The sequence below is a fragment of the Siphateles boraxobius genome, unplaced genomic scaffold (genome assembly GCF_051911475.1).
Source record: "Siphateles boraxobius isolate OS27281-9 unplaced genomic scaffold, OSU_SipBor_1 18, whole genome shotgun sequence".
Lineage (NCBI taxonomy): Eukaryota > Metazoa > Chordata > Actinopteri > Cypriniformes > Leuciscidae > Siphateles > Siphateles boraxobius.
Window position 1 is genome coordinate 9,284,469 of NW_027508788.1, and position 16,569 is coordinate 9,301,037.

The 16,569-nt window shown below is 37.5% G+C and overlaps 2 protein-coding genes across 29 annotated transcripts in view; both read right to left on the reverse strand.

Annotated features, from left to right (window-relative positions):
* Window positions 1–1,643: 1,643 nt before the first annotated feature.
* Window positions 1,644–5,328, reverse strand: LOC143741055 (uncharacterized). Its single transcript, XM_077233313.1, has 2 exons — window positions 5,226–5,328; window positions 1,644–4,020 (listed from the first exon to the last, which is right to left on the reverse strand). The coding sequence occupies exon 2, from the start codon at window positions 3,937–3,939 to the stop codon at window positions 2,941–2,943; it is 999 nt and encodes a 332-aa protein (XP_077089428.1). The 5' UTR covers window positions 3,940–4,020; window positions 5,226–5,328; the 3' UTR covers window positions 1,644–2,940.
* Window positions 5,329–7,089: 1,761 nt separating this feature from the next.
* Window positions 7,090–16,569, reverse strand: part of mark2a (MAP/microtubule affinity-regulating kinase 2a) — a 38,610-nt gene continuing 29,130 nt past the window's right edge. For 4 of the 28 annotated variants that reach the window (XM_077233317.1, XM_077233319.1, XM_077233318.1 and 1 more), the window contains exons 15-19: window positions 15,390–15,527; window positions 13,643–13,897; window positions 12,781–12,807; window positions 9,859–9,897; window positions 7,090–8,750 (exon numbers count right to left, since the gene is read on the reverse strand). In XM_077233317.1, the coding sequence (XP_077089432.1) occupies window positions 8,315–8,750; window positions 9,859–9,897; window positions 12,781–12,807; window positions 13,643–13,897; window positions 15,390–15,527 (895 nt within the window). In that variant the 3' untranslated portion in view covers window positions 7,090–8,314. The remainder of the gene's footprint in view (window positions 8,751–9,858; window positions 9,898–12,780; window positions 12,808–13,642; window positions 13,898–15,389; window positions 15,528–16,569) is intronic. The other 24 variants (XM_077233321.1, XM_077233316.1, XM_077233320.1 and 21 more) reach the window with 7 other exon arrangements.

Consider the following 16,569-nt stretch of genomic DNA (forward strand, 5'->3'; position numbering starts at 1 on the left):
CCAGACCCACTAGTCATAAACTCTCACAAGTGCACATATGATCTGCTGTCACAGGATATCCTACTCAAACCCAATGATTCACTCTCTATTGTCTGCATGATCATCATCATCAGAATTAAATAACCTTGTTAGGTTTTATATGGGTCGTTTTCCGGAAACAGTACAATGTGCGCTATACATTTCCAGGAAAAATGTTACTTTTTTTAACCTTATAGCCATCATATATTACAACCCTGCACAACAACACTCTGATTAATGGTTAATACAGGTGTTCAGTTGCAGATTATTTTGACTACTACCCTTGTTATAAACAGGTGGTTATAGTCTCGCAAAGCACTAGCAGTTAAACTCTAAAGCACTGCATAATTTCAGGTCTAAGTAATTTAGAAGTTTGGAATTTATGCAGACCTACTGATGAATGGCAGTCAAATCATTATTTTTTTTAAAAACTGTATAGGAAAGTAAAGGGGCCAAAGATTGTTGTTTTTGTTGGAAAATTCTTTTTTTTATAAAAATCTAGACAGTAAAACCATATTTCAATTTAAATAAAAATAAGCATTTTCTTTATTCTACATAACTCATTTAAATATTCAAAATCAGTCAAAATCTTTTACAAATGATCAAGTTCAGTACCCAATTATTCCAATATTAAATCACAAACTTGCACACAAATTATTACCCTAATGTCTTCATAGATGTGTTCATATTGAGTTTTCTTTTGCTTTAAATTATATTTAACCGTTTTATTACCTTAAAATCTTGAATTGTTTTCTTTTTTGGAATCTGTTCATTAGTTCATATAACCTCATTTTGGTCATCATGCTGAATAACAGGCAACTAATAAAACTGAGGACTTGAAAGTTGCTTATTTGCACTAAATCTAACGGTAAAAGATGAGTAAACTAATAATGGAGGTTTTGTTTATCATTCCCATTAGAGACACTTGTTTAATAGGTTTTAAGCTGCTGACTGGAGTATTTCAACTTCACATGAGGCATGTATGGTGCAATGCATTTTGTTTTAAAATAACCATAGAAGCATGTAAAACTGTTCCTCCTCTGGATAGAGCTGAATATATATATATATATATATATATATATATATATATATATATATATATAAACACTTTAAAGCCACTTGACGGACATCACCTGCACCGACTATCAGAACAAAGTGTTTCATGGACAGACAATGACTGTTTATAATAATATAATCAATGAAAAAAAAAAAAAAAGTCAAACAGGCTCTGCTAGCACATGAATACATTCAATAACGTGCAACATGACAAGGAGAACAAAAGTCCAAACAATCCAGCTTGAAATACTACTTACCTTATCTTTTAACTCACCCATCCTGATGAACCACACAAAGCTTCAAGTTATTCAAAACAGAGTAGTGAACCACAGGGGTCATTTTTGAACAAAAGACTAGAATTTACTGAGGTTTAAATTAATGCCTTTGGCCTTTTGTATGAAGGGTTCAAGCGGAAAGTGCAGTTTTAATACGAATCTATTAGGCACTTTATTTCACCCATTAGAGATCAACTCACAGGACATTTGTATTATACGAATGATAACGTGACCGAGTGAGACATGAGGTAGAAATTAAAGAGACTCAATTAAAAACGAGTGACATGAAAAGCGTTGCGTCTAAGTCAGTCGAAATTTTATTCAGGCGGCAAGATGACAGCGACTGGTAGAACATGAATGTATTCATAGGGTTAAATCAAAAAAAGCATAAGTTTCGAACCTGCTCGAGTGGACAGTATAAAGAGAGCGGTTTCGGATAAACAGTCGAGAAAACAGGCTTTTTACAAACGTACATTTTAAACAGAAGTGTACGCTAACAACAGGCAAACAGCAGTAGTACAAGTAGGACAGGAAACAATGTTGAGAATTCAGTAATATTTTCAATCACAAGCACGTCCATTATAATGTGATGCCAAAATAAGTCTCTAATCTTTAAAAACTTTCTCTGAGTCTGCGGAGTCGGCAAATCAGCTATTTGTCTAATACAACGTGATCTCGAAATACAGTGTAGAATTGATTCAGCGTTGTTTTTAATTTATTAGGCGGTCGGCGGCTGGTCGGTCGTTCGTTTCCTTTGACCGATGTTCCTAGGATGCGGTGGCGGATCCGAAAGTTGAGCGGCTGGTGGATGCGATGTGCTCGGTTAGCCGGTAGGATGTGATTGGTTGATCAGTCAGTTAGCATACAGCTCCGCCCACAACCACCTCTTTACCCATTTCCTCTCTGTTCCTTCCCACTGGTCTCACTTACATTCAGCATCGCTTCTACTTAGCAACATAGCAAGTTAATTTGCCAACATAAAGGTAGTCCAGAGAAGAAATTCCACAAAAAAAAAAAAAACAGAATTAATATAATTTAGTTACGAAGACCGATGATGAAAATTTAAAATATCTCCAAATTAACTTCCCCGACACATGCAAAGACAATGACAACACTTGAATATTCCTAAATACTAAACAGAAAAAAACAACGGGTAAACATTTAATACGACCAATTTCCTGTTGGGTAGGCTATGCATGTTGAAATATCAATGCAAAAATATATATATATATATTCAAGCAATATTTTGTATTTAGTGCATGCCAGAGTAAAATGAACTAAAAATGTGATATGCCAAAAAAAAAATTTTAAGAAAATACTCAAACCGATATGGCTGGCAAATATAGTACAACATAACATGCTATAAAACTCTGAAACAGGTGTATTTAACTTCCTATTTGCCGTTCCTTCATCAGGCGGATGTAAATCTATTAGTTAAATGAGTACAGTATTAGCTGATTAACCCGTTATCTAAAATAGCTACAACGATCACAGAATATTACAAAAATTCACCCTTAACTCCCTGAAGTTACGCCCCTCTTAGATTACTTGGCTCCTCGATAATAAAAAAGGGACGGACAAACTTCAATGCTTAGTAGCTACGGCTGAAGCCATTGCTGTACTTGTCCTCCAAATAATCATCCTTATCAAAGCCTGAGCCAAGAGAATAGCGATGATAGTGGGAGGAAGGAGCGGCGGAAGGGGGAGGGGGTGCTGAGCTAGCGCCATTGCGGGCAAAACCGCGGGCGAAGCCGGCAGAAGAGGGTGGAGGGGGAGGCGGAGGCAGGAGAGAGCGGCGACCGCCGAGAGGGCTGCGCTCACGGTAGTAGCGCCCGGCGAGAGGTGGTGTGACTGGTCGCTGAGGGGGCGGAAGGCGCCGTTCATATGGATCCCGTTCGTAAAAACGCGGGGATGGGGCAGCGTACGGGTCGTGGCGAGGGCCCCTCTCATACACATCGCGCTCGTAGTAGGCGCGGGGCGGCGGCGGTGGGAGAGGAGGTGGTGGAAGTCGGCCACGAGGCGGATAGTAGTCACGGGGCGGCGGGCGTGGGGGGAGAAAGTGAGGATGATGGTGTGGGTGAGGTGGATAGTGATGCGGGGGGGGATGAGGATAATAGTCCTCCTCTCGGCCATTTCTGGATGGGTTACTGCGTGAGAGGGACACAAAGATCTTTTGGCCCTCCAATTTGGAATGGTTAAGCTCTGAAATGGCCTCCAGAGCCTCGCTTTCCCTCTGCATGTGAACGAATGCGTAATTCTTCACGATATCGCACTCCACAACCTTGCCAAACGGCTGGAAGAGCTCCTTGATTTTGCCGGCGGTGACGCCTTCGGGAACATTGCCCACGTAGATCTTGGTGGCATTGCGTACCTTGGTGGTGGCATACTCGACGGTGATGCGAGAGCCATTGACCTCGTGCTTGTGCAAAGCAGAGACGGCCTTTTGCGCCGCCTCTTCCTCATCCATGTGCACGAAGCCATAGTTTTTCAGAATATCACAGTCAGAGACAGGGCCATACTTCTCGAACAAAGCACGGAGCTCGTCTTCGGTGGTCGCTGAAGCTACATTGCCAACAAATATCTTCACCATTTTGGACAGGAAGAACAGCAGTGTGTTTTGGAATCAGTCTTTGGTTGATTTGCACGTACAAGGTCTCAAACAATGAAGTTCCTATTAAGACAAAAAACAAAGTCACAAACAGGCACAAAAAAAAACTACAGTAACAATAACTTTAGTTCAAGCAAAAATTAGAAATGCACGTCTCTGACGTGTGCGAGACCACAACGAGACCACTACGTCCCTGCTCCCAGCAAGCATTTTTCCATTGGTATTTATTAACAATTAATGGCCTCACACACTAGAATCATAGGAATACAAATCGAGCTATTATATACCTACCAATTCTGTTAAGGTTTATATATATGAATAATTATAACAATGGATTTTTTTACAATAACGATTCTAATTCTTCCTTAGTCATCCCATTTATTACATGGATGTTAAATGCATAGATAAGTAATGTTAATTTGAGAGTAAATGAATTGTTTTTCCATGTAGAGTAAAAACTACAAAGAACATCAGCACAATGCAATTTGCGATGACTGGTTGCCTGTATATTATCACGCTTATAATCACACAGCTACTGAGTAAATTAAGTAGTGAAAGAACATGAAGTTAAATCATATAAACATTTGCATAATTACTACATAGCTCTGTGCTAAATTATAGTTTAGGTGCCACGCTACAAAATTATTTTACCGCTGAATAGCTTAACACGACTGACCAATCAGAACCAAGTATTTTAGAGCGTGCGTAATATGGGCAAAACGGTTTCACTTTCAGGCTTTAACGTATAAAATTAGTCGATTTCAAACACGGTTCACGCTCTACTTTTATCTTGATTATGTGGTCAACGTGAATTTGACTGAATGGCCGATGAAAACATTGCATCTTCAACCTCTTATTTAGTCAAACGGATCCACTCTATCTCAATCAAGCTATCGTGCTAACGCTAGTAAGTTATAGCACCAGACTAAGGAAGTAACGTTAACTGCAAACGTCCGTCGAGGCAAGACTATAATAGTCATTACTACCCAGTAACAACCGCAGACAAAATAATCTCACATTGTAAAATAAACCGCAGACAAAATAATCTCACATTGTAAAATAAATCAGTGCGATTAAATTACGATATTCTCGGTTCACATGAGGATGACGCTCAGGATAGGAGAGCATATCGGACAACGGAGTGAATACATTTTCTGAATTATGGTCATTTAAACGATCTTGTCTTACTTCTTACACACTCGACGAGTGAAATTATCAAGGAAACCCATTTTAAGTCTCTATTAAGAAGTGTAATCTTTAAAACTCACCTTCAACGCACAACTATACCGAAGACATGAGCTAGCTCACTGATAATGTGTGATGACGGAGTCAGTGCCTCGTTTGAGGTTGGGGGAGGGTCAGATCCGCGGTGAGGCGTCTAGAGTTAGCGCCTCCTACCGATTGACCCCAGTTAGTGAAAGGAAGTCCGACTCATCTCAGCGAACCGGTTCTTTCGAACAGTTCATTTAAAAAAACTCTCTCAAAATGATTCAATTACTATTTTACGTAATATGACATTACATACTCCCTGACATATCTGCGTGATCCATTACGTGCTGTACAACGTTGAAACGACAAATAAAGCTTAACAAATTATTATTATTTTTTTACATATTTTCAAAACTGATGTAATGCATATTTTTGAGTCATGAACAATGTGTTTAAACAAGTTTCAGTTAACGTTTCAAAGTAGTTACATTTATTTTTTGACTTTTTATGTCAGGTGGTATAGCTATACTGTAGTTGTAGGCCCACCACATGACATGGGAAGTGTACCAACACCCATACTTGACACGAGCAGTTTTACCAGTATTTGACAGAGATCTACAAAACTTTCCACTCAGGATCACACGTTTACTGTTATTACCTTGTCAATTAATAATAAAAGAACCATGTTTGCAGTTGTGCCACCCTTACATTCAAGAATAGGCCTATACTAATCTGATGGACAGACGTTTTACAACGATCATAGCGCTACTGATCTTTATCAAATGTTTTTTATGAAAGGTTTCAAACTTAAAATGATGCTATAATAATTAGTTTAAAATATATATTAAGACACCATTTTTAGTAGTAGTTTAGTAGTCTGTTCATTTGTTCAGACAGTTCCATCACCTGACGTTTGGGGGTTTTAAGATAACAAAATATAAAATATGTATTATTTAAATGTTCTAAAAATTAATTCAAACTAAATAGGCATTTTAGAATAAAGTGATATGTCATGAATTTATCACATTATTTTAAATAAAAATAATGCACTTTGACACAACAATATGCACTTCATGTCATTGATTGGTTGACCCAATGATGTTTACTTAAGCCGTAAACATTTGATATTAGTCTCAGTAGGCTACATTTTATTTGTCAAATTTCTGCTATTCGGCCACTGGAGTTGAGTAACTTACCTTTCGCCCCTTTAATCGAAAAACGCTCGGGCCGATTCAGTGAGATCCGTGAACGGATCGTACGTTTTCTTATCCGACTCGGAATAACGATTCGTTTCACGGAACGGACATCACGATCACATGTCATGTACTGCATCCGGTGTCACGTTCTTTCCCTCCTCGGATTGCTCAAATCAGTTTACAAACAAAATCCCAATTATTTTAACATCGCCCATAACTTTGGTAATCAAGACCTCATTTTTTACAGATTTATCATAAAACGTTGCTACTTTTCTATCCCCTTAGAGCACTGTCATTTTCACATTTTATATATCCGTTCATTCAATCATCTATAAAGATTACTGCATATCAGATAGGATCAGCATTCCATTAATAAGAGAGACTAAACAATTTACAAATATGGATTAAATCTGCTGCTGGGTTAAGAATAGTCTTTTTTGTGAAGAAACGTTTTTCAACAAATGAAATGGGCAAAAGGTGATATTTGGAACAGTATCATAAACAAAGAATAACCGTTAAGGCTATTATGTTTTAGCATCTGTAATTAACATAGTTAATTTAAAATGTAAAGATAATCAGATAAATAACATCTGATACTAAAAGTAAACTAACTAATTATCTGTTAAGCAACAGTATAATGTTAAATATTAATGAAAGTGTTACCCTACAAAAAAAGTGCCACTTAAATTAGAGACTAGTTAGTTTCCAAGTGCTCTCAGGTGGAATGTTTTAGAAAGTAAATAGTTTTATTTGTATTGCACGCTCTTTAAATCAATTAAAGAACAAAAGCATATTTCAAATGTTGTTTGAAGGTGAAACAAAAATAAAATACAAACAATACACTAAAATAAAAATATTGTTCATAAACAGTTGAACACAAATCATCCAATGTCTGGTTTATTCATATAATAATATTAATAATTATCTTCTCCAGAGAAAGGTAACGAAACACAGACTTATTCCAGTGCAGCAGATTGGATCCAACCAGCAAGTCTTAATTACACTACAATCCACCAATAATTACTTAATTGGCCCTTAATTAGTTTCAGATATATAACCCCTGCAATAGAGGAAAAAAACAAAACAAACAACAAAAAGCTAATTGTCTGGGCATAGTGCGCTAAGAGGTGATTCACCTCCAGTGCACCGAGGGTTCAAGTCAACACTTCCATTTCAGCTCAAATAAGACACTGTACTGTGATGTAGAAATGGGGCAGAAATTACAGATTAGCAACCACACTATTGGCTAGATCAGAACCAATCAGAGCATGAGTGAATATGAAAATTCAAATTATGGCTCTACTGAATGTGCCTAGCCATTTGGGTCTCGATTGTTTTGTTGTACATTCAGAGCATAAAACAACCAATCTCTCCATCTCTGCTCATCACAGCTAACCTGGAATTGGAAGTAAGATCAAGTAATGTGGTTAAGTTTACCATTGTTTGTGTTTGGGGATGAACAAGGAATAAGGACCAGGGTATTGGGGGGAGTTAGCTACAGCTTTCCATGACAGTAGCTGGTTTGCATTTGTAGAAGAAGAAGAAAAAAAAAGATTCACTGGCAAATAATTCCAGTTTATTAACGGCAACCTCTTCTCGCCCTCTCTTAACTCTTTCTGAGCTGACGACAATTGTGAGGTCCAAGAAAAACCACAACATTTGAACGAAATTGCCAAAAATAAAGATGACAACAAAGTATTTGAGGAGGGTGAGAAAGGAACAGAAAACCCAAACCAAGACAGAACACCTCCCCCATAAAATAAACCCCTTGAAAAATGTCTATATGCACAAATGTCCCCCATGAACTTCTTACACCTTTACAGCCTCGAGACTCTTCATTGCTGCCGTAGAGCTCACAACTCCAATGATTTTCCTCACAGTGTCTCCTCATACCTAAAATATGGGCTCCAGCCGTTCCTCAAGATCTTTTCACACAAAAACGATCGACTTCCTCACAGTTTTAGCTCATTGGCAATCTTCGAAGCGATGTTCTTGAAGGCGATGGATGATCCGGAGATCCTCTTGAAGCGTACCCCGTTGAGAGAGAGGCGAGGTAGCTTGCACACCTCCATCTCCCACTGGACGAAGTCGTCGTGTGCAGGGTTGCCCGAAACGCAGAGGAGCATGAAGCGCTCGCGCAACTCGTACTCGCAGCTGTTTGAGTCCAGAACTTTCCGGATCTCCTTCATCATTTCATTGGGCTCCATGGAGGAGGTGGTCTTCATGCTCCAGGTGAAGCGAAGGGATCGTGGCTTGGTGTCCTTGGAGGCCTGGGTGGATGAGGGTGTGCTGGACGCTGGAGAAGAGGAAGAAAAGGAGTCCCTGTTTTCGTTGCCGGGCAGTCCCTGGGTACCTTTCTCCATCTTGTCTGCTGGGCTCAACATGGGTCTTTGTTGAGAACGATGTTGAGAGAGGCACAAACAGGAAAATGAAGGTGAACACGAGAAAGACAAGGAAATGCAAATGATAACAGACAGAAAAAGCTTGGTTGATTCAAGCTGTAACATCTACATAATAGATCTTCTGTTTCAACACATTAACATTTTTAAAACAACATGATGAAATGTTTTTACAAATCAACACAAAACACCAACATCCCATGGTGGAAGACTACAATGCAGTCAAAATAAAGTCATCCACTAACTAATCGGACATCTGTAAGGTGCTTGAGGGAGTAAAAAGAAAAAACTTGTGTAGATATAATAAAACACTACATGGGTAGAAGCGTTGACCTATTTTCAAATTCTTGAATTCTTGTTTGTATATTAAAAAAAAAGTTTGGTGTCAGTAAGATTTTTATACTTTTATCTAGCAAGGATAAATTAAATTTTTCAAAGCTGACAAAGACATTTATTATGTTAGAAAGTTCAATAGAACAGTTTATTTTAAGTAGAAATATTTTCTATTCACCAAAGAATCCTTAAAAACAAAATCACGGTTTCCACAAAACTATTAAAACTTTCAACATTGAGAATAAGAAATGTTTCTTGAGCAGCAAATCCGCATATTGAATGATTTCTGAATAATCAGCGAATGATTTCTGAATAATCACGTGACACTTAAGACTAGAGTAATGGCTGCTCTAAATTCAGTTTTGCCATCTGAATAAATTACGTTTTAAAACATAATAAAATAGAAAGTATTTTACTGTTTTAAATTGTTAAAACATTTCATAATATTACAGGTTAACTGTTTTTGATTAAATAAATGCAGCCTTGGTGAGAATTAGATTTAGATCTATTTAGAATTAGAATTGCATCAAAAGCATTGAAAAAAATCGTACCGACTCTAAACCTTTGAACAGTGGTGTACATTTGATTGTGTCAAGTTGAAAGTCATCCAATTATTTAAAAAAAACAAAAAAAAACAAAAACATTTTAATCTTTAAATGACTCCACGGAATGTGAATCATTCTTTTTTTTTTAAAGTCTCATTAAGTAATGATTCAGTGATTTGAGCAGTACACTTTAAAATTTGTATTAGTTGTTGTCCTCACCTGCTGGCCTCATCTCGACCCTCTCCCTCATACGGACTCCTCAAAGAAAACCAACAAGTTTAGTCCCTCAATTCAAGTTCTTATTGGTGCTAGCTAAGTATTAGTCCTGTTTATGTAGATTTCATTATCAATAACTTATCATCAATATCCTGTTTCAATCCGTAAAATGACAACTTTTTTTTGCAAAAGCCATAAAGCATATTTTTACAGTCCCTTCACCAACTTCTGCACAAAATTTTCCTTTTAAACTCTGAACCTTAGGATCAACACACACTCGCATAAGCAATACTGTATCAGCATAAAAGTGCACAAATGAGCAGACAAGAGCAAGTAGACCAACATAAGGATATACATATCCATATTCAAAATGGAGAGAATATCTGATGTTACAAAAACTGTTAAAGTGCAAGTTCGTATTTCCTTTGTGTGCATTCTGAAGTCTGCTTATGTAAGAGCATAATTTAAAAGAAAACCCCAAAGGAAAATGAAAAATGTTTATTAAAACCCAACTGCAAGATTCAGAGATTCAGAGTCTGTCAAAGATGAACTGTAAAAATTAGTATCTGGGGCTGACATTTTATGTAAATCATAGCCCAATAATTTTGTCTACTCATGTGCGTTTCGTACAGCTGAACAAATGACTTCAGGGAGGTGTGTGTTGATAGATAAAGTCGGACGGGGAGACCAGCCACCTCCAAAACAGCGCAGCACGAGAACGAAGGGACAAAAGCAGCACGTCTGTTTTAGTGCAGCCATATAAGAATAAGCAGTAGACCGTAAGAGGAGAGAAGCAGGAGTCACCCTATACAACCCTCACCATGAAAACACGACTGTCGTCCTCTATTTACCCTGCCAGGCTCTCTGCAAACCATGAACTTACCCAACCTATTCAAAATCAAATGTCAAGCATTGGGTGAGTGTTTAGTTCCCATCAACAGAATATAAATCAAAACGAATTTGGTGCCTAGTACTTCAAATATTTCTGTTTAAATATCTGTCTGAGGGGTGTACAAAATGGATAAGAAAAAGGAATTTAACAATTCTTGGTCCACTTACCTAAGCACTGTAATATTGCATTATACCTTTAACAACAACACTTTAATAATACAATAATAAAAGTATTATTAAAGACACAGTACGTAAGTTTCTCCGCTAGAGGTCGCTTTTTCAAAAAGATAACAAAGCCGTAGCTTGATGACATCGTGAATGAGTGTGGGATCTTGGGAGTTGTCATCTTCACCGACATAACTCAGGCAGAAATCATGTTCATAGGAGGACTAATGTATTAAAGTTTTATTAACGCTATGAAGCGGGGCAGGGCCGAGAGCCTGGGACATTTTACTTTGCCGTTTTTTTATCATGCTAATATGCCACTCTTGCTCCTTTTGCGGTGTTTATTTTACGATTAAAGTTCTGTTTAATTTTCACCTTCTTCCCTGAACTTGAACTTTGTTACATTTAAATCACTAAAATGCACATTTTATTTCATTCTACTAAAACAGCTGCAAGTGCTGAATTACTATTCATACAGGTCACTTTATTTGACGAATTAAAATTGTGGGGTAACGCAGCGCTGTTTTACGTGGTCAAAACAATCAGACAAAAATATATTTGAATGTGTTGAAAGTACTCTCTGCATTAGCTTGGTGGCTGGTATGAGACACTGTAGTAAGCCAGATCGATATTAAAATATAATATTAATAAAAGCTGGATGACTTGTGTTGCTAAATGGCATGCAGTTAATTTTTAAAAAGTATTGCATGGCAGAGAAAATGGTGTATTACTGTTACTACAAATAAAGCTTTTTCTGATTACGCTATGTTAGCCACTTGACATAGTTATCCAAACAGGTGCTCACCAGTCTAGTAAAACACAATATATTAAAGCATCTTTGGTGTTTCCATGGTTTCTAAGGAAGTAAAACCGGAAATCGAGGGTAACACGGATATGAAATTGCTCAATCGCTAAATAGCTCAATTGAAATCTTTCAAGTTTCATTAAAAATATCTTTAATTTGTGTTTGAAGATGAACTTCAGTCGTTATGGGTTTGGAACGACATGAGGGTGAGCTAGCTAGCGTTTAAGCAACCTATTTAAATAACAGTTCTCTTTTCATTTTGAGTTGGACATAACAAAACAACTTGCTTTTCACTAAGTCAAGAACAGCCGAGTCGATTTTAATGCACCAGTCTTTGACAGATTAATTCAAATGAATAAGTTCATGAGTCATCTGTTCATGAATCAGACATCAATTGTCACACTGTTTGTTTGTTTGTTTTGGACATTGCAATAGAAAGATGTGTTTTGTCCATTTATAGCAGCGCCCAGTCTTTCTCTTTCATCACATTAAATTTAGACAGCATTGGCAAGCATACAATTTTTTACCTACGCACTGTAGATGTAGATATAGATGTACATTTGAGCATTTTAAGTAGATGTGTAAGAACCATTAAATTAACTGAGCATCAAAATCAAATAAGTTAAGGCTTTAGTCCTTGTCCAATTGTCTAATTTGAAAATCTACAAACACCTGGCAAACTTGGATAGTGTATCACACTGTCATTTAACTGCATTGTAGGAGTGTAGCCATGTTGCATGATGACAGTACAGACGAGGGCACAGGATCATTCACAAGATCTGCGGAACAATGTACATGACCAGACTCCATGAGTTCATATGAGAGAGGAACGGGATGTAATGCAAATAAAAGAGGGATGTGTTATTCATCGAGGTAAGACGAGGAAGAAAAGAGGGCTGGCGGAGGAGTGAGTCAGGCAAAACGCAGAGCATTAGTAAAAAAATTATATAAAAAGATATGCATAAGGAACAATAAAAAATGTTGACAAGACATCACAGAAGGAATATAGAGCACAGGAAAAAGACATTGTCTTAAGAAAATGTAAGGGTAGCGTTATTGCCTACCTTCTGGGAAATCTGAATGAGAGATTTCTACAAAAAAAAATTAAGAGAAAAAAGGGAAAATAAAGTGTTTCTTACATGTGCATGAACCATTGAAAAAGCTCTCAATTGAAAACTTCCTGTTTGGTTTCATAAATAACTTTTTAAAAACTTTTCATCTATCAGCCAATTAAAAAGGTTCTTCTGAGCTTTAGTGTTAGCTGAGTGGCAATAAAAAGGGCATCGGTGTTTAAAGTCAGATTAAAGAATGGGAATTACAATTTATTAAGTTGCAACAGGGGCATTTAGGATCGCTGAAGAAATTGTGAATTGTAAATGCATTGCATGAATGATGGATGTTAGATCAGGGTCAGGTTTGCAGGGTTCCCACACATTTTGGCCAATGTATTTCGAGGACTTTCCAAATAATTTCTGATTACCAGATAAAGATTAAAAAGTATTTATATATATATATATATATATATATATATATATAAATTGTTTAGGCAATTAAATTAGCATACAAACTATGCTCATTACAACTACAAAAACAGAATAAGATGTAGTGAAACTCCATGACTTTTCCAGGCATGGAAATAGTTCCCTGATATTTCTAGGTATTCCCTGATTGTGGGAACCCTGGATTTAATGTTAGTTATCCATCAGTTAGCATCTCTCACACTTAAAACGATCTCTGCTCCAGCAGCCCTTTGTTTCAGAATTCATGATCATAGTGATAAAAAAAATAGTGCCAGTCCAAACCATTTCGTCCTGAAAGAGGGGAGCACTGGTGAGAGTAATGAGAACGTGTGCAAGTGTATTGCTGAACTCAATATTTCGCAATTGCAAGTAACAGTGTCGTCATGTGGACCGATCATAAACTCACCTGCGTACAAATTTGGAAGTAAACTTGCTGAAGATACCAGTCCCGGGACGGCGCACCTGGCTGTTGCCATGGGAAAGGGAGGGGGAGGCAGAGGGGTCATTGTACGCTGAGGCTTGCTGGTCTCGTGTGGCTCTTTGCTGGCCAGCGTGGAAAGTGCTTCTGCTAGTCACCCCTCTGGGGAAGTTGGTACGGTCAGCCATTGAGGAAATGTTCTGAGCTGAGGGGGACACAACTGGTGCTCTCTGGTTGGCTGTACTGTTTTTTTACAAAGAAGTTTGCAAAGGTGAAAAGAGAATCGGTTAATACTTTATTCAACTCCATTTTAGCATCCATTAAAACACGTTAAGGTTAACAGTAAGTTTAAGCCACTTATTGTCAAAAAGCAGCTTCAATAATCAGGCACTAAAAGAACAAACGGGCCATTTCATTATGCTAACAACTGTAGCTCTTTCTGCTAATGCACTGATGACAAACAAATTATCCTTGTGAAAATGAACCAACATTTAATTTGAGATTGGTTTTAAAATGTGATGGAATAAAATCCAAGCATGCACATGCGTGAGAAATCCAAGTATAATTCCACCTATATTGTCAATATTATACACAATATCAGCCAATACAAGATATTTGACTGTGCAGCTCAATTGATCTATTTTTACATTTAGATTACATAGTAATCCAATGCTCCCTTAAAGTTAAACTTAAACAATTTGAATTTAATAACAGTTAAATTTTAATCTTCAGAAAATTTCAAAAGGATTTTTTTTTTTTAATAATGTACATTTACAATGTTTTGATTAAAAAAATGTACTTGTAGCATCTTAAAACACTACAGATCAAAGTTTGGGGTCAATAATATATTTTTTTAATGAATGAAAACTTGCATTCAAATTTATCAAAAGTGACTAAAGACATTTATGTTTTAAAAGATTTCCATTTCCAAAGGTAGTTCAACAACAGTTCTTATCGGTATTGAACAGAATTTTTATATCAATAAATCCCATGTCTTTAGAGTACAACGGTATTTAAAATTTGAAGAAAATCTACAAATGCTCAACTTAGTCCATCCACATTAAACTGGGAACAAGTATTTTAGCACAGAAAAAAAATCACACATCGCCCTTAATAGTTATCATGCAGCTAATACCAACAAATAACAAGACCCAAACAACAACAAAAAACTCTTTACGCAGGAAGACAAAACTCTTTTAGCATGCATGCAACGGTCTGTGACAGTTCCAAAATGGAACATGCAGTGAGACCGGTTTTAGAGGATATTAGTGCACTGTCTAGTTTGTCTGCAGAAAAGAAGGGGTGGAGAAGGCTGGGGCAGTAGACCTAAAAGACTACAGTATGACACCAAGCAATGCGACAATACATGCATAAGTGAAGGAGGATCTTGCATGAAAAGACAGACATCTAGTTAAAGCATGCATGTGAATTATGGGTTAGAAAGGAATGAGCTGGCAGATATGTGACGTAGACAACGTGTGTTTACATGGAGGGGAAAGTGGGATGGCGAGTGAGACGGTTGTATTATTGTGGACGAGTGAGAGAAAAGTAGACCGTGTTAAAAAAAAAAAAAAATTTCAGGGCCTTCCCATTTCTTTGCTTGACGAATTCAGTCTGTGGATCTCATGTATTCCAAAACTCAAAAAAAAAAATTAACAATAATTCACATGACTTTACTCGTCACTAGTTCTTGAAGTCGAATCCCCCTTCGGAATAGTTTTTGGCTGCCACTTGCCTGGGGCGATGTGCATGGAGGTCTGGGGGGCTGGGGTGGGCGGAGGTGGACAAGGACTTGTGGTGGCGGGTGCGGGATGAGGCAGCGAGCACCGCGGCCGCTGAGGCGGTGGAGGCGCGGGACCCTGGAGTGTTCAGGCTGGGGGAAAGATGAATAACAGCCCCCACGTACGAACATCCCCACGTACAGAGTGGAGGGAGGTTTGGGTGAGGTTATAAAGCAGATTCAGCAAAGATGGGATGAGGGTTGAGAAAGTGATGGAATTAGACCAAAGCACACACACCAGGAGATAAAAATAAAACACTGCGTTGCGATAATGCAGGTTTGGGCTCTGTTTTAGTCTATTTTTAGATCTATACAGATCAAACCTAGTCAAAGTTGGATCAAACTTGCATTATCACTGGAAAGCTCGCTCTGTCTCGGTTCATCGAGTGAGAATTTGAAATGAAATGCAGTGATGATGATCAGAAGTGTCTAACAGTACAAGCCTCATGGGCATGATGTGTTTTCAAAAGCTACTCACATAAACGCAATTTACGTATTTTTACTCGCTTCTCTGCAACTGACCTTGCGCACACATAAAAGTCTTTCCGCGTCAGCATTCTGACTGTGCTGCCGCTTGTCACCTCAAGCTAAATTAAACATCCATATAACAAGGCTGCTGTTTTCGGTTTCCCACATCTCTTCTCTCGGTAACCTGATTATTTGGGTCAGGCAAAAATCTCTAATTCCAGATTAAGGGATGAGATTGACTACATACCTATCAGTGGTAGTACCCCAGTGTGTCTCAGTATTTGCAATGAAATTCAGTGGTCGACGTACCAATACAAGGTGAAAAAAGCAATTGAACACACTACTTTATTTAAAGTTACATTTTACAGGGTTCCTACTCAATCTAGGCAATGTAATATTTCAGAGCAGAGCATAAATAAATAAATAAAAAATTCACTATAGACATTTCTAAGAATTTTCAATAAATTTAATGATTTTTTTCTCTACTCTACTCCATTATTGGAATGTAAACATCAATTTTAAAATTTTTCAGTATTTCTGGGTTTTACATTACTGTGGGAACCATGACTTTAACATAATTCAATAGTAGTTCTGTACACAAGCGGTCAATAAATTCAAAGCATGTAGTCAATAAATTCAGAGTAATAAGTGGTTTTCTTTTTTCAAT

Bases quoted from the DNA above. Each gene is read 5' to 3' on its own strand.
- LOC143741055 (XM_077233313.1), bottom strand. From the start codon at position 3,939: ATGGTGAAGATATTTGTTGGCAATGTAGCTTCAGCGACCACCGAAGAC.